The sequence below is a fragment of the Acomys russatus genome, chromosome 5 (assembly GCF_903995435.1).
Source record: "Acomys russatus chromosome 5, mAcoRus1.1, whole genome shotgun sequence".
Classification (NCBI taxonomy): Eukaryota; Metazoa; Chordata; class Mammalia; order Rodentia; family Muridae; genus Acomys; species Acomys russatus.
In genome coordinates this window covers 13,429,841-13,448,191 of record NC_067141.1, presented here as the reverse complement: position 1 = coordinate 13,448,191, position 18,351 = coordinate 13,429,841, and the positions used below count along the sequence as shown (strand labels likewise).

The window sequence follows — 18,351 nt, the reverse complement described above, 5'->3', positions numbered from 1 at the left end:
AAGTTCCAGGAGATCTGACACCTTCACACAGGCGCACATGCAAGTGAAACACCAATTCACATGAATGAATGGATGCAAGAAAATCTTCCTTCCCAAATTACTCAGTTGTGTGTTGCTGCCATTTCTGCACAGCACCGTGCTCCTTGCAAAGAATGCTGGTCAGAAGGTGCTTGAGAAGATCAGTGGCCTTGTGAATAAAAAACCTCAGTTTGACTACTGAAGAAGTCACATATTCATCGTTAAGTCTAACAACAGACAAATGGATGGCCCACACTGTATTTTAAAACTATCTCCATTGAAAAAAAGATACAAAGCTCATCCCCCTGAACATTTTAAAACTTACTGCTCTGTTGTGTATTAATATCTGGAAAAAGTGAAGCTTCGGGAGAGTTTTTAGAAAAGCAACTTAAATTGCATCCCACGACAGTAGTGATATGTGAGCAAGGTTTAGGTACAATCCAACCTTCAGCCAGTGAATTTTAAAGTGTGACCAGTAAAGGGTTTTGTTTTGTTTTCCACTCAGCCGGTGCATTTGTGACCAGATTTAGTTATGATCAAGTGCTTTCAGTAGTGTAGTCACAGACAAGAGAATATGTAGGTGCAACACAATAGGGGTGAAATTCAGTTTAAAAATGGCTCAGCAGTTAAGAACACTGACTGCATTTCTAGGAGACCTGGGTTTAATTCCGAGCACCCACATGGCAGCTCAGAACCGTCTGGAATCCTGTTCTCATAGATTGTGGCTGTAACTCCAGTTTCGGAAGATTTGATGGCCAGGTGGGCATCAGGCACACAGGTTGTACACAGACATGCATGCACACAAAACACCCATACACATATAAAAATACATGTCATTTGCGCTTTGAGCTCCGTATTCATGAGAGATCCAAGAGAGAGAGATATATGAAAATTTGAGGAAGTTACCCAGTGTTCCCAGTGTTGACTTTTTGGCTTCTACAGTCACGCACACACATATAAGAACACAGGTTCACCTGTACCCACACATAATGCATACATGCAAAGTATCATTTGTCATCACTGGCATCACTTCTAGATGATGCAATTCCAGGAGTTTTTGATGAAATGAAGGCATGTTTGCATGATGAAGCCAATGATACTACTGAATGGTTTGGGGTTGATGAGGTGCCCAGCCATGGTATGTGTTCACCAGTTTTGTGTGTTGAATTTGTTGCCCATGTCTGAGTACCTAAGGAAGAAAATTGCTAAGTGCCCAAAACAATACAGGCATGGTGCTGAAGATAGAATGTTCATCCCTTTAAGGATTTATTTTTTATTATGTTGTATGTCTGGTCGGTGTGCATGTCTTCAGTGTGTGTGAGGATGGCAACAGAAGCCAAAACAGATTGTCTGATCCCATGAAGCTGGAGTGGCAGGCAGTTGTGAGCCTCCCTGTGTGGGTGCTGAGAGCTACACTCAGGTTCCCAGGAAAAAGAGAAAGTACTCTTTACCTGTCAGCCATGGGTCCAGTCCAAGACAGATCTTTCTGATAGGGTGTTGTTAAACTGCTTTGTATGAGTCATAGAACTTCAGAAGAACAGCACCCAAGGAAATAAATACAAGTTTATTTCTCTAAGAAAGGCAAAATACACATCTTGACATGAGACCTCACAAAGCAGGTCAGCACTTAGGGACTACTTTCTTGTGCTTGTCCACAATCTTTCTTTATGTGTTTGGTTTTCAGGCATGGCTTTTTTTTTTTTTTTCCTTTTGGTTTATTCCCAGACTTTTAAATCTCCAGTTTTTTTTTTTTTTAATTAGGCAATTTGCTCTGCTATATATTTCATCTTTTGTATCATTTTGTATAAAATGTGTAATGACAAAATTGTAATTTAGGCCAAGCATGATGGGGCACGCCTTTAGTCCCAGCGCTCAGAGGCAGAGGCAGGTGGTCTCTAGGAGTTCAAGGCCAGCCTGGTCTATGCAGAAAATTCTGGGTGAGCTAAGGATATGCACTAAAAACCGATCTCAAAAACAAACAAACAAACAACAGAACCAGAAAAATGGTTGTTTTATACCTTTTTGTAGAGATGAATTATCTTGGTGTTATTGGTATGGTGGTAAACAGTTTATGCTTTGAGACACTGATACTAGCAAGTAAGAGATGGGGTTTTCTTGGCATTTGTGAAAATTTCAGAAAGCTTCTTTGTTTGCAAATCACCGACAAAACTTTATTGTGGGTTTTTAAAAAACTTGAATTTTTATTTGCTTTGTATACATGAGCGTTTCATCTACATGGGCTTATGTGGAATTAAAAGGTGGCTGTGAGCCATCATGTGGGTACTGAGAACTTGATTTACCTCTTCTGCAAGAGCAGAATCTGCGCATAACTGCTGGGTCATCTCTCCAGCCTGTGTTCATTTATATTTTTGTCCTTTGAGACAAGGTTAATGTGTAGCTCTGGCTGGCCTTGACCTTGATCTGTAGACTAGGCTGGTATTGAACTCACAGAAAACTACCTGTCTCTGGCTCCCCAGTTCTGGGCTTGAAGGAGTGTGCCGTCATGCCCAGCCCTGGTTCTGTTTTGAAGTAGGGTCTTGCTGTGTGCTCCAGGCTGGCTGCTAACTGAGGTCCTCCTGCTTTTGCTTCCTGAGTGCTGGGCTTACATGTGTGGGCCACAATGCTGCGTGACCTGCGTAGTTCAACTGACGTTCAGATATATCTCCAGTCCCTAAGTCAATGCCCTTTAACCATTATTTTATGTATTATTGTTCTTTTGAAATAGGATGTCATGTAGCTCAGGCTGGCTCCAGCTTACTGTGTAGCTGAGGATGCTCTGAACTTGTGGTACCCGCCCTTCCCTTCTGAGTGCTGAGAGTACAGATGAGCATCACTATGCCCGGCTTAGACAGTTTCTAGAATCGTGCTCCTAGAGTTATTTTTGAGATACTTGATCTTTCAGAATTTTATATTTAGTGATTTTGGTCTTTCAGGGTTTCATCATTTGAGATTATGGTATTTGAGACTGCGTGTTGAGGATTAGGACCTAAAGCCCTAAGTGAGAAGCCCCAAGGGATCAGAGTACTAATCTTGGTTCTTTTGGTTACAGTCTTTACCCTGAGCAAGCCAGCCTAATTTTTTTATTTTTGGCTTCAGTTTTCTCTTGAGGCATAGGCTGTGTGGTGTGGATTAGCTCAAAGGTCTAGGAATCTGTCTATATTAAAAAGAGATTGAGCTGGAAAGGTGGCTCATTGCTTCAGAGTCCTTGCTGTTGACTTTGTAGACAAGGCTGGCCTTGAACTCACAGAGATACGCCTGCTTCTGCCTCCTGAATGCTGGGATTACAGGCGTGCACCACCATGCCTGGCTAGAGCTGTTTGTTGTTATTATTATTATTATTATTACTACTACTACTACTACTTTATTTTTTTGTTTTTCGAGACAGGGTTTCTCTGTGTAGTCCTGGCTGTCCTGGACTCACTTTGTAGACCAGGCTGGCCTCGAACTCAAAGTGATCTGCCTGCCTCTGCCTCCCAAGTGCTGGAATTAAAGGCATGTGCCACCACACCTGGCTGAGATGTTTTCAATTCTAATAGTGCATATATTCCTTATTTTAGGTAATTATATAGCTTAACAAAAGTATAATGTTCATATACCTGAGTTTTGGTACAAGTTCCTCTATTCAATATTGCCCTGTGTTTGTAGTGGTTGTTGCTGTGCAGCACGTATAAGATGGAGGCTTCACCTTAGATGGTTTTACTGTTCTTACATTTGTTACATGTAACATTTTTTGTTACATTTATATATTTGTGTGTTGCATGTGTGTATGTGTCTGTGCATGTGTATCACAGTGCCCATGTGGAGGTCAGAGGACAACTTGAGGGAGTCAATTCTTTCCTCCTATTATGTGAATTTCAAGGATTGAACTCAGGGTACCAGGCTTGGCAGCAAGTGCCTTTGCTAGTGGAGCCACTTAAGATGTATAGGTAAGAGCCGGGCGCGGTGGCGCACGCCTTTGATCCCAGCACTGGGGAGGCAGAGGCAGGCTGATCTCTGTGAGTTCGAGGCCAGCCTGGGCTACAGAGGAGTCCAGGAAAAATACATACATAAGATTGAAATTTACTAGTAACTACCACATACTAATAGTAGGTACTGAAATCATGAGCGTGGATCTTGTGCTGAGATTATAGTACAGTAGAGGATGGGCTGGCACATAGTTAAACTGTAGCTCATTGTAGGCGAGTGGGTATACTGAGTGTAAAGAGGAAGCAGGTAGTATTGGAAAAGGGGGATGAGGAGACGTCTTGAGGAATTAATATCCAAATTGGGTGGGAACCTCAGGGAACTGTAGTGAGTGTGGGTGGAGTGTAATCACAAAGGGAAAAATACTGAATAACGAGAACTAAATACATGAAGGTTGAAGCAGCACAGGTCTTGTGCCTTTAAATAGTTGGTAAAATAGAATTTGTGTGTGGCAAGGGTAGAGCCAACTAAGTTCAAATTAGTTACCATATTGTATTTTGCACTGTGTAAGAGCTGAGTTTCTGCCTCAGGGGTAGTGAGGAGAGAGGCGGAGTCACCTTTCTTGAAACAGTTTGAAACATCCAGACAGAACATAGTTCTTTAGAGAACAGGAATGAAATGCCTGCTGCTCAGTGGATTGTCACAGAGTGACCACCCACAGAGTGGTTACTGTGGCCAAGTTTCCTCTTCCCTAAAAGTAACTACTGTTCTCTGCTGGTTAGCCAAGTGGGCCTTCACTTCCTAAATTGATCGGCCTGTTTTTGAGGTGTCAACAGAAGGTAGGTCTCCACGCAACGTTCTGTGAGATCTGCTGGTGCTCATAACAGCAGTTAGGTATTTTCATTGCTACGTGGCTGTGTAGGCTTCGCTCTGGGCCACTTCACTCACATACTTACTCACCTGTTCATTTTTCCTGTAGATTTTTTTTTTTTTTTTGGTGGGAGGGTTACTTACTTACTCAGTTTTGTGGTTCAGGGATTGAACCAAGGGTTTTACACATGCAGGTCACCTATTCTTATCACTGAGCCATTGTCCAAACCTTCTTTTGGATTGTAATAGCTTACTTGTAAAAGCTAATGGTTGATGCTTGAGATTGTAGATTGCTTTAGATTTTCTCCGTCTGTAATTATGTGCTTTGTGGTTAAGTGATACCTTTAGTTTTCCCTTTTTAATCTTCATTGCTTCCCTCTTGGTGTGTGCATATGTGTTCATGTGGATGTGATTGTGGGTGTGTTATATGTTTGTGGAGGCCAAAAGTTAACATTGGGTGTCTTTCCCAGTCTCCACCTTATTTTTTTGATGTTTATCATTTATTGTTTGTTTGTTTATAATGTGTGCTTTCGGGTGTGCATGTGGAGGTCAGAGGACAACTCTGTGGAGTTAGTTGTTTTGGGGGATCAAATTCAGTGTTGTCAGGCTTGGTAGTGAGCACCTGTGCATGCTAAACCATCCTGCTTGCCCTTTCTCTCACTGTTGATTCACCTACTGTCTGGCTCCGGGAATCCTCCTGCCTCCTCCTTCCCCAGGCTGGGTGTAGTGTGTGACCCTGTACCTTGCCTTTACACGGGAGCTGGACAGTGAGCTCAGGTCTTCATGCTTGCGCAATAAACACGGTACCGATTGAGCATTTTGTGTCTGGTCCCCTAAACAGCCGTGCTTTCGTCTGTTTGGATAAGCTCAGAATGGCCATGAAATTGCTGGTAGCCAGATTTAACCTCTAGCCCACAAGCCTCATCCTCTGCCTCCCAGTGCTGGGCTTATAGGCAATGCTTGGATATGGGATGTGCTTGTCACTGCTGAGCATTCCCTTACATGGCTGTGTCTCACCTTATTCATCCACTACTTTATGCTTTGTTTGTTTTTTGAGAAGAGCTTTGCTTTGTAGCTTAGCCTAGATCTTCCCATATGTAGCTCAGGTGAGAGCTTAGATGTAGCTTGCGCTTTATGGTGGGTCTCCTGCCTCAGGTTCCTGAGCACTGAATTACAAGCAGGACCCGTCACAGCTGGGTTCTTTATTTGCCTTGCTTTTAAAAAATCTTCTTAGGGTAGGAGTTTAGATTATTATTATCACTTATGTTATGTGTCTGAGTGTTTTGCCTGCATATATGTCTGTGCATCGTGTACCTGAGGAGGTCATAAGAGGGCTCCGGATCTCCTGGAACTGGAGTTACAGATAGTCTTGAGCTGCTGTGTGGGTGCAGGGGACTGAACAAGGTCCTTGGCAGGAGTAACAAGTGCTCTTAACTGTTGAGCCCCAGAAGTTTAGATTGTTGACCTAAGACTTTTGCTGTCCTCAGTAAAAGCAATAATGCTGTGAGCTTATCTGTAAGCAGATGCTGGCATGAATGTGGGAAAGGGGACAATTTTGATGTGTTTGTTTTCATCAGTCAATGTATTTTCTATTTTTTCTAACTTTTATCTATCAATTTAGAATTTTGTTGTTTCATTTCTAAATACTGCAACTTTTTCTATTACTATATTCCTACGCATTTATAGTCCTAATGCATTTATTAGCAGAGGACACACTTTGTGGATTTCAGTGCTTTTACGTTGGTTACGGCTTGTTTTATGTTCTCCAGCACGTAGCCTGTCTTATATGATATGCATTTGAGAGTGTGTATTGCAGTTAGTAGAATATTCTATGAATGCTAAATACATCTAGTTTAGTTCTGTAGTTTTTGCTGATTTCTACTATTTCTTTTTTTTTTTTAAAGATTAATTAATTTATTTATTTAGTGTATATGAGTGCTTTATCTGAAGAAGAGGGCATCAGATCACATTATAGATGGTTGTGAGCCACCATGTGGTTGCTGGGAATTGAACTCAGGACGTCTGGAAGAGCAGGTGATGCTCTTAACCACTGAGCCATGTCTCCAGCCCCCGATTTCTACTATTTCTATCAATTGCTGAAACAAGTGTACCAACCATAGTTGTGGATTTATATTTTCTTTGATTTTTGTCAGTTTTTGCTCTATGAACTTTTAAGGTCTAGTAGGGGTATATACAAGTTAAGATTTGTATTTTTTGTGAATGAACTGATGACTGATTTATTACTGTATTCTCTTTTTCCCTCCCTCCCTCCATCTCTCCCTCCTCCTCCCCCTCCTCCTCCTCCATACACTCCCCACCCGCCTGCTTCCTTCCTTCTTGCTTTTTGTTTTTAGAGACAAAGTTTTCCTGTGTAGCCCTGTCTGTCCTGGAACTAGCTCTATAGATGAGGCTGGCCTTGAATTCAGAGATCTGCCTGCCTCTGCCTCTCACGTGTACCACCATGCCCGGAATAATGTACTTTTTTAATCTTTGTAGATTAATTTGCTTTGAGTATTACTTTAGTGTTAATAATACATTCATTTTAGCCTTTTAACTTAAATTGAAATAGAACTCATACACTTGAAAACTTATCCTTTAAAGTGTGTAGTTCTGACTGGGCGTAGTGGTGCAGGCCTTTAATCACAACACTAGGGAGGCAGAGGCAGATGGATCGCTGTGAGTTCCAGGCCTGCCTGGTCTACTAAGCGAGTCTAGGACAGCCAGGGCTACACAGAGAAACCCTGTCTTGAAAAACCAAAAACCAAAAACAACAACAGCAACAAATGTGCTGTTCTGTGCTCTGTAGTGTAGTCTTAAAGTTGGGTAGCTGTCATCAATGTTTTAAACAAATATTTTCACTCCCGAGAGGACTCCTGTGTCCATCAGCACTGGTTCAGCATACTCTTTTCCCACCCCTAGAAATCAGTAATCTACATTGAGAATTTGTCTTTTCTGTTTTGTTGTTGTTTTTAGAACTTGAGTCTTATATAGTTTGGCTGACCTGGTGTACTCACTGTGTAGTATAGGCTATTTTTGAGCTTGTTGTGATCTTCCTGTCTTATCCTCCCAAGTGCTGAAATTACAGATGTGTGCCACTATGTTAGCAGTTTTGGGTATTTCATATATGGCGTTTGTGTCTGGCTTCTTTCACTTGCATAATTTTTAAAAAGATATGTTTACATTGTAGCATGTCAGGACTTCATTCCTTTATGTGGCTGAATAATTTCCGTCTCGTGGCTATACCACTGCTTGTATATACATTTGTCAATGGATTTTAGATTGTTTTTTCCAAGACAGGGTTTTTCTGTGTAGCCTTGGCTGTCCTGGAACTCAGTCTGTAGACCAGGCTAGCCTTCAACTCGAAGATTCACCTGCCTCTGCCTCCCTGAGTTCTTGGATTAAAGGCTGGCCTAAAAACCATAGAGATCTGGCTCCTCGTTTGAGTCTTCAGTCGTCACACTGAAGACGTCACACATGCTTTACATCCCATGCCCCTGTCAGGCCTGGCTGTGTGCATCGCTTCCCTGATAGTGCTGAACTGGTATGCTTTCCCATGATGCTGATGATGGGCCTCATCCTGGGATGCCCGTGGCACCTGCTCCTGTAATGAGGCTACCCATGGGAGGCCACATGCTCATCTTGCCTTCAGTGATGAGACCTCCTCTCCAGATGGTGGAACCTGGGGCCTGGCATGATTCAGCCAGATAAATAAGAGCGTACGGGCTCTATCAGTTCTGTATTTCACCAGATCATTATGCTGACTGAGCCTGGGTGTTTTCCAGCTGCATGACAAGGAAGACTTCCCCCTTCCTAACAGAGAGAATAAATTTGGAGGAAAGAAGTGGGATAAAAAAGTACAATTTTCACTTGTATTGTGAAATGTGAAAATAAAACTGATGGCTGGCCGTTTTAGTAAAAAACCAAAAAACTAAAACCAAAAAACCCCCACACTGATTTGCCTGCCTCCTGAGTGCTGGGGTCAAAGATGTGTGCCACTGCACTCGGCTTGTTCCTCTGTTCTTATTCCCTTGTACTTTCAAGATTTTTCTTCTTAGTTTTCACCAGAAAAACTATGGTTTTATGTAGTTTTGTTTGTTTTCATCTCATTTTGCATTTGAAGTGCTTGGGCACTTTGTGAGGTTTGGGGGGGGGGAAGCCCCAAATTCAGTTACTTGTTGTTTCTTATTCCTGCCCATTCTGGTTTTATATCCTTCTTATACATCTGTCAATATTTTGGATTTTATCTACTGTGTCATGTTAGGTTGTGGGTCTCTGCTTGAAGGGTTGAAGTCTCTCATAGCCTCTGGGCTTGGTCTGTAACAGTGGACTCTCTTAGTGGGGTTCTCTCTTCACCTCATCTGGGGAACCCCAGATCTTTTAAGGAACATCACGTTAGCTCTCAGGGAAGATTACAGGCCCAACCCTCTCCTGGTAGAACTTGCCCAGCAAGCACCTGGGAATTCCTGCAAGCACTTCACCCTATGTTAAGGAGATCCTAGCCTCCAGCAAATGACCTTTAATTGTACCTTGGAGTTCTTCCCTCATCCATAGGACACTGTGGTACTGTGTTTCCCTTCTTATCATAAGACTCCATGTTACTGCGTATAAATGAGATACCATACTGTACCACAGTATATAGATTAAGTATCCTAGCATTTCTAGCCTCAGCAAATCAGACATATTCACCTAAAAACCCCTCCCCACTGCCCAAGGTTTATAAATAAAGGTTGGCTGACTTACTCTCTCATGCTCTTGCCATTCCTCCACCATGACCATCTAAGACTTCATTTATTCTGTGGAAAAACCCCACTGGACACCTGGGTGCTTGACTGCCAGCCAAGATCAGTGCTAACCACCACACTGGTGAAGCACCTGCCAGGTCTGAGTCTCATTTGCCCACTTTCCCTGCTGTGGGTAGCATGGAACAAAGGGCTGTAACACTTTGGTGTCATCCTGGGCTTATGGAGCTCCCAAGTCTCCACTGCTGTCTGATAACAGCAATCTCATTCTAAAAGAGCTAAACTATAATACCAGGTGGAAAATCATTTCCACCTCCTCAGGTGAGACCGGCAGCCTTCTCTAGGGCACAGGCCTTTCTCCCCAAAGCGCTATAGCCGTTCCTGAGAGAAATGGGACCTTTGATCTCAAGGTCTGTCTGTTCTGTTCTCATATGGAAGCAAACGGCTCCTTGACCAAGCCACTGGAAGCAGAATCCAGCCTGCCTGCTGGACACTGAATAACATTAGGTCTTTATGGTTCTTCCTGTTTGTCCTTGTATTTTGAACAGGGATATTTTCTTTATGAATTCTTAAAAAGTAATATACATACAAGCTGGGCATGGTGACACATGCCTTTAATCTTAGCACACTAGAGGCAGAGTCATGTGAGTCTCTGAGTTCAAGGTCACCCTGAGTTCTAGGTCAGTCAGGGCTACATAGTGAGACCTTGTCTATAAAAAGAAAAAAGAAAGTTGTAGAAATGATTAATATTTAATAATTGGTTGATATGATTATTAATATTGCAGTCATCTTTTACCTGCTATTATAGAAATAAAAGACTCAGTCACCTGTTAGTTTTTAATATGCCTTAAACACTGGGACTGGGCAGATCTTAACCCCTAAGCTACCTTGTCGTCTCCTAGCCATACATTCCATCCCCAAATCCTGTAAATACGTGCACCTGCTCCATCTGGGCTGCTTCTCCCCATCATGCCAATCCTCATAGCAGGCTCCTCCTGGCCGTGTGCTTCTAGTTCACAGTAACCTATGGTGACCTGCTCCTTTCTCCTTTCTTCTTCCTCTCCTGTACCCCCCCCCCCCTTCAGGATCTCTGCTCTCTCAGCCCATAAACCTCAGCTCTGCCTACCTCTCTTTTGCCCAGCCCAGGTATAGGCAATTTTATTGTCCAATCAGAGATAATTTGGGAAGCAAGGTTACACAATATCACTTGGTGTATGTGAGCATTTGCTTGTAGAACAGTAAAAATCTCTGGGGACAAGCAATTAACACTTGAATACATAGTAACTACATATTAACCACAACAGAAAGTGTGTGTATGAATGCGCGCGCGCGCGTGTGTGTGTGTGTGTGTGTGTGTGTGTGTGTGTGTGTGTGTACATACATACACACATGTGCACTTACAAACATATTAAGATAAATTTGCTGTATCTAATCCATCAAACCTACATTTGACTTTATTGATTGTTTGATTTGTTGTTAAAATTCACTGTTTCTGGCCAAAATTTTTTGACTTATCATTTTCTTTCTTTCTTTTTATTCAAGACAGGATTTCTCTGTGTAGCCCTGGCTGTCCTGGAACTCTCTTTGTAAACCAGGTTGGCTTTGAACTCACAGAGATCCACCTACCTCTGCCTCCTGAATACTGAGATTAAAGGTGTATGCCACAACACCCAGCTCGGCTTGTCATTTTCTTTTTTCTTTTTTTTGATTTTTCGAGACAGGGTTTCTCTGTGTAGCCTTGGCTGTCCTGGAACTCACAGCGATCTGCCTGCCTCTGCCTCCCGAGTGCTGGAATTAAAAGTGTGCGCCACCACACCCAATCGGCTTATCATTTTCATTTGGCTGTTTTAAATTCTGTCTCTGGTAATTCTTTCATTTGGGTTTTGAGACAGGGTTTCTAGTGTAGTCCCTGGCTATCCTGGAACTCACTCTGTAGACCCAGCTGGTCTCGAATTTAGACCAATTTGCCTTTGCCCCCCAAGTGCTGGTGGGATTAAATGCATGGGTCACAACAGGCCCATTGGAGCCTGTTCTAATGTCAATTTCCTCCTTGTTTTTGATGGTTTATTGTTTCTTAGAATATCCATTTATTTTTTCACTTGGTGCAGGAACTGAATATGAAAAGTGTTGTTGATAGTTTGAGGTTATGAGTGAATGTTATGGAACCCAAAAACATTAGCAGAATTTGTATAAATGGTATTGAAGAGTCAACACTCATGGCAGAAGGAACTGCTAAAACATGTTAGGTTTCAGTCTGTTGGAGAAGGAATTGTGGGAAATGAGAAGAAAATTAATGGTAGAGGTGGAGCCAGCTAAGAGGCTAGGATAGTAGGAGGATATGGGCGTGGTCATCTGTAGGCCGTGCACCCATGCAGCAGTCAGGAGGAGTCTAAGTTAGAGTCAGCTTCGACTATACAGTGAGAGAGACTGTTTCAAAAACAAAAGAAAAGAGAAAACAACTGATCTGTGGGAAAATAGCTGGTGGTGTGTGTCTCTTGAGCTTAGATTACAACCCAGTCCTTAGGGTTGAAAAGTGTTTTCAAAATATAATTATTTTTAAAAATAAGTCTTGTGTAGGTTACTTTTTTTTTTTTTTTTCCCTTTTGAACCAAGGTCTTACTGTGTAGCGTTGGTTGGCCTGGGCATCAGGCTGGCCTTATACTCACAGAGATTTTTTTTTTTTTTTTTTTTTTTTTGCCTCTGCCTCCCAGTTCTGGTATTAAAGATATGCACCCCATGACTGGCACTATGTTAACTTTTGGAAGAAGTAGCCATTTTGTAAGTAGTGATGCCCACCAGGACAATTTTAGACCATACCGTATTTTGCAATTTTGTTGTTTTTATTTCTTTTGAAATTATTTTTTCATGATGAGAACCATAATTAGGCATGGGTAAAGACAGAAACCACCTTGCCTTTTCCAAAGGCACCAAACATCTGAGGAGGGTTCATGCCCAGCAGACACTAAACCCTCAAGCCTGTCATCTTTCTGCAGCTCCCTGCAGAAACTGTTACCCAGCCTGGCTCCCAGGCATTTCACAAAGAGCTAATAGAACGTGTGAGAGAGTTGAAAAGTGAAAAAGTGCTATACAAATATAAGGTGGCTTAATTATGTGGCTGGTAGGGAATTAAATAATTTATAATTTGCTGAAGGAAAATAACTTAAAACGAACTCATTGTATATGCATATAATTTATTCATATAGGTTGATTGGATTTAAATCAAATGTGAGATAAATTCTTGTGTGAATTTGAGCATAACAGCATCAGAAATTAATACTACATTTGCAGCCCAAGGCCTTGTATGTTATCTTTGAGAAAATAAATTTCCTTTTAAAAAGAAATCAGGAGTCAGAGGCAGGCAGATCACTGTGAGTTTGAGGCCAGACAGTCTATAATGCGAGTCCCGGATAGCCAAGGCTACACAGAGAAACCCTGTCTCAAAAAGCAAAAAAAAAAAAAAAAAAAAAAAAAAAAAAAGTCATGAATTTAAGCTTTTAGTTTCTGTTTAGAATACAATAAAAAATTTAAACATGTGGATAATTGGATATTCTATGGCATTTGATCTATAACAAAGATAAAGCAACTCTAGTATTTAAAGAGTATTATAGTTCATAAACAAAAGAATTAAAAGTTTTAAACTAAACTATAAAATTGTTTTTCTTCTCTAGGTGAAACATGGTTTCTTCAATATAACTGGCATTGATTACTCTCCTTCTGCAATTAAGCTTTCTGCAAGTATCTTAGAGAAAGAAGGGCTAGCTAACATTAACTTGAAGGTAACTACTATTTATGTTAATATTTTAAAATAAGCTATAATGTTTAAATGTTTCTAAAAGTATGTTAATCTGCTGGCCTTTTTGAATTTGTAATTAAGGCTCAATCATAAATAATACATCTAGTTAGTTTAGGGAAGTTGCTTTCTTTTGTTTTTGTGTGTGTGTGACAGTCCTACTGTATAACTCTGGCAGGTCTCAAGCTTGCCTTCTCCTGTCTCAGTCTACCCTGTCACACTGTGCTTTGTGGATGGGTCTTCTTCTTTGTGTATGTATATGTGTGTGTGTTTATATGATACCACCCATTTTTGCAAAAACATACTGTGGATTAATGAGATCAGAAAGTTATAAATGCTGGCTCTCCCTGTTTTCTGTCTCAGGTTCTGCTAGAACTGGAGGCTACAGCCACTTAACTGTGAGGGATTTAGGGTTGGATTCTATTTTTGAAAAAAAGTGACTTATATTAAAGAAAAACTTATAAATGCGTAGGCTGTTATACCACATATTGTTATTTTTGTCCTTGTTGGCCTTAATTGTCAACTTGACATAGCCTAAAGTCATCTAGAAGACTTGTCTAGACCAGATTGGCCTGAGGGCGTGTCTTTGGGGTTGTCTTGGTTACCAATTGATACAGGAAGGCCCACTGTGAGGGGCACCATCCCTAGTATTCCTGGGCTGTATAAGGCAGTTACTAGCTAAGCATAGCGAAGCATAAGCCTGTGAGAAAGTCAGAAAGTGAGCTAGCTTCAGGTTCCTGCCCAGACTTCCTGGGCATGCAACCTGGAAATGTAAGATGAAATAAGCCCTTTCCTCTCCAAAGCTGCTTTTGATCTGAGTGATTTCTCATAGCAACAGGAGGAAATTAGAACACTTAAACCCAAGGAGTCAGCCTTGTTCCTTCTCTTCTGTCATTCATTTTGCCTCACCACTCCCATGCTTACAGACCTCAGATCCACACACCCCCCCACACACAGTGGTACTTTTAATCTAAAACAAGAAGTGGCTTACATCACTGTTTTGATCACAGACCTCCATTGGCTCCCCTTTACGTTCAGCACGGGACCCGCATGCTCTGGCTAGCTTTAGGAAGCCCTTCCTTGCTTATATTCCCTTGTGTGTGTTAGATAAGTGTGCTGCCAGGGACTCCGTCTTTAGCCCCCATTTCTCCCTCCCTCCCTCCTTCCTTCCTTCCTTCCTTCCTTTCATCACTGCCTAGCCTTTTTTTTCTCCCAAATTTATTTATTTATATTGTGTAGGTGTCTTACCTGCATGTATGTCGGCACACCGTCACTGTGTCTGTTGCCTGAGGAGGCCAGAGAGGGTGTTGTTTTCCCTGGGACTAAGGTAGAGATGGTTGTAAGCTGCCGTGTGCGCTCTGGGCATCAAAATTGGGTCATCTGGAAGAGCAGCCATTTTTTAACCGGTGAGCCATCTCTCCAGGCTGCTTTTTGTGGTGTTTGTATTTTTTGAGACAGGGTTTCTCTGTGTAGCCCTGGCTGTCTTGGAATTTGCTCTGTAGCCCAGGCTGGCCTCAAACTCAGAGATCTGCCTGCTTCTGCCTCTCAGATGCTGGGATTAAAGCCGTGCCCAGCTCAGGCGGCTTTTTATAAAAGATTTCTCTTCTTAGTCACTTACCAATCTTACTGCTGTGTCTTTTTTCTTTCCTTCTTTCCTTCTTTCTTTCCTTCTTTCTTTCTTTCTTTCTTCCCTTTGCAGCCTAGGCTGTCCTAAGACTTGGGACTCGCACGACATTCATTTTCTGAAGACAGCACTATAGGTGTGCACCTTCTTGGCTGGCGTAAGATTGTTTTGTTTTGTGCTATTGAGGCAGGATCTTCTATGGTTCAGGCTAGCTTCCGGCATGCTGCATAGCTGAACTTCTGGTCTTTTCATGCCTCTGCTCTCCCAGATGCTGGAGTTAGAGGCATTTACCGCCATGCTCAGCTTTTTTCTCTTTAAAATTATGCTCATGTGTTTATTCTGTGTATGTGTGGTGGTGGATGTGCCACAGTGCACAGTGTGGCCTCTAGGGATTGAACTCAAGTTGTTGTTTTTAGTTTTTGTTTTTCGAGACAGGGTTTCTCTATGTACCCTTGGCTGTCCGGGCCTCGTTATGTAGACCAGGCTGGCCTCAAATTCACATGGATCTGCCTGCCTCTGCCTCCCGAGTGCTGGGATTAAAGGCATGTGCCACCACGCCCAGCGAGCTCAGGTTTTTTTGCTTGGTGGTAAGTGACTTTATCTTCTGAGCTCAGGGTCTATTTTTATTATTTTTTATCTATTTTTATGCATATTAGTGTTTTGCCTATGAAGGCCAGAAGAGGGCTGCAGACCACATTTTTTGTTTTTTGCTTTTTGTTTGTTTGTTTTTCTAGACAGGGTTTCTCTGTCTGCCTTGGTTGTCCTGGACTCACTTTGTAGACCAGGCTGGCTTCGAATTCAAAGCAATCTGCCTCCCTGAGTGCTGGGATTACAGGCGTGTACTACCATACATGACCTGTTTTTGTTTTCTTAGTAGCACTGTATCTAAAGTACTTATTAAATGATATTCCATGGTGTACTATTATTAAGCAGTTATAATTTTTAAAAATTAAATTGTGTTTGTTTATTTTCGTGTGGACATGCATCTATGTGCTCATGACTTGAGATCAGAGGACAACTTGCTGGAATTGCTTCTTTCCTTCCATCATGTGCATCCCAGGGCTCAAACTTTGGCTTTCAGGCTTGATGACAAGCCTCTACCTGCGGAGCCATCTTGCCGCCCTATCTGAGATAATCTTATTATCTTAATTACATTCATTTGTTTATTCGTTGTGGCATGTAGATGCACTACAGCATTCTTGTGCAGGTCAGAGGACACCTGGGGGAGTTGGTTCTACCATGTCAGTCCTAGAAATCTACTCGGGTTGTCTAGTTTGTGATGAAAGCCTTTACCTACTGAAATCTGAACCTTGAAATACTTTACAGTTTTAAAATTGCTCGTCTCTGTGTGAGTATGTGTGTGTGAGTATAGGTGCCTGTGTGAGTGTGTGTGTGTGAGTATAGGTACCTGTGTGAGTGTGTGTGTGTGTGTGTGAGTATAGGTGCCTGTGTGAGTGTGTGTGTGTGAGAATAGGTACCTGTGTGTGTGTGTGTGAATATAGGTGCCTGTGTGAGTGTGTGTGTGTGTGAGTATAGGTACCTGTGTGAGTGTGTGTGATTATAGGTGCCTGTGTGAGTGTGTGTGTGTGTGTGAATATAGGTACCTGTGTGAGTGTGTGTGTGTGAGTATAGGTACCTGTGTGAGTGTGTGTGTGTGTGTGAGTATAGGTACCTGTGTGAGTGTGTGTGTGAGTATAGGTGCCTGTGTGAGTGTGTGTGTGATTATAGGTGCCTGTGTGAGTGTGTGTGTGTGAGTATAGGTACCTGTGTGAGTGTGTGTGTGAGTATAGGTACCTGTGTGAGTGTGTGTGTGTATGTGTGAGTATAGGTGCCTGTGTGAGTGTGTGTGTGAGTATAGGTACCTGTGTGAGTGTGTGTGTGTGAGTATAGGTACCTGTGTGAGTGTGTGTGTGTGTGTGTGTGTGTGTGAGTATAGGTACCTGTGTGAGTGTGTGTGTGAGTATAGGTACCTGTGTGAGTGTGTGTGTGAGTGTGTGTGTGTGTGTGAGTATAGGTGCCTGTGTGAGTGTGTGTGTGAGTATAGGTACCTGTGTGAGTGTGTGTGTGAGTATAGGTACCTGTGTGAGTGTGTGTGTGAGTATAGGTGCCTGTGTGAGTGTGTGTGTGAGTATAGGTACCTGTGTGAGTGTGTGTGTGTGTGTGTGTGTGTGAGTATAGGTGCCTGTGTGAGTGTGTGTGTGAGTATAGGTACCTGTGTGAGTGTGTGTGTGTGTGTGTGTGTGTGTGTGTGTGTGTGAGTATAGGTGCCTGTGTGAGTGTGTGTGTGAGTATAGGTGCCTGTGTGAGTGTGTGTGTGTGTGTGTGAATATAGGTACCTGTGTGAGTGTGTGTGTGAGTATAGGTACCTGTGTGAGTGTGTGTGTGTGTGTGTGTGAGTATAGGTGCCTGTGTGAGTGTGTGTGTGAGTATAGGTACCTGTGTGAGTGTGTGTGTGTGTGTGAGTATAGGTGCCTGTGTGAGTGTGTGTGTGTGAGTATAGGTACCTGTGTGAGTGTGTGTGTGTGTGTGTGTGTGTGAGTATAGGTGCCTGTGTGAGTGTGTGTGTGTGTGAGTATAGGTGCCTGTGTGAGTGTGTGTGTGTGAGTATAGGTACCTGTGTGAGTGTGTGTGTGAGTATAGGTGCCTGTGTGAGTGTGTGTGTGAGTATAGGTGCCTGTGTGAGTGTGTGTGTGAGTATAGGTACCTGTGTGAGTGTGTGTGTGTGTGTGTGTGAGTATAGGTGCCTGTGTGAGTGTGTGTGTGTGAGTATAGGTACCTGTGTGAGTGTGTGTGTGTGTGTGTGTGAGTATAGGTGCCTGTGTGAGTGTGTGTGTGTGTGAGTATAGGTGCCTGTGTGAGTGTGTGTGTGTGAGTATAGGTACCTGTGTGAGGTGAGTGTGTGTGTGAGTATAGGTGCCTGTGTGAGTGTGTGTGTGAGTATAGGTGCCTGTGTGAGTGTGTGTGTGAGTATAGGTACCTGTGTGAGTGTGTGTGTGAGTATAGGTGCCTGTGTGAGTGTGTGTATGAGTGTGTGTGTGTGAGTATAGGTGCCTGTGTGAGTGTGTGTGTGAGTATAGGTGCCTGTGTGAGTGTGTGTGAGTGTGTGTGTGTGAGTATAGGTGCCTGTGTGAGTGTGTGTGTGTGTGAGTATAGGTGCCTGTGTGAGTGTGTGTGTGTGTGTGTGTGTGAGTATAGGTGCCTGTGTGAGTGTGTGTGTGTGTGAGTATAGGTGCCTGTGTGAGTATAGGTGCCTGTGTGAGTGTGTGTGTGAGTATAGGTGCCTGTGTGTGTGTGTGTGAGTATAGGTACCTGTGTGAGTGTGTGTGTGTGTGAGTATAGGTGCCTGTGTGAGTATAGGTGCCTGTGTGAGTGTGTGTGTGTGAATATAGGTGCCTGTGGAAGCCAGA

The 18,351-nt window shown here is 42.6% G+C and overlaps 1 protein-coding gene across 2 annotated transcripts in view; it reads left to right on the top strand.

The window, feature by feature from the left end:
- Eef1akmt2 (EEF1A lysine methyltransferase 2) overlaps positions 1-18,351 on the top strand; it is a 30,732-nt gene that overhangs the window by 4,086 nt on the left and 8,295 nt on the right. The window contains exon 4 of one of the 2 annotated variants that reach the window (XM_051145457.1): positions 13,199-13,306. The exons of the other annotated variant lie outside the window; for it this stretch is intronic. Within the exon in view, the coding sequence (XP_051001414.1) occupies positions 13,199-13,306 (108 nt within the window). The remainder of the gene's footprint in view (positions 1-13,198; positions 13,307-18,351) is intronic. 2 annotated transcript variants of the gene reach the window in all.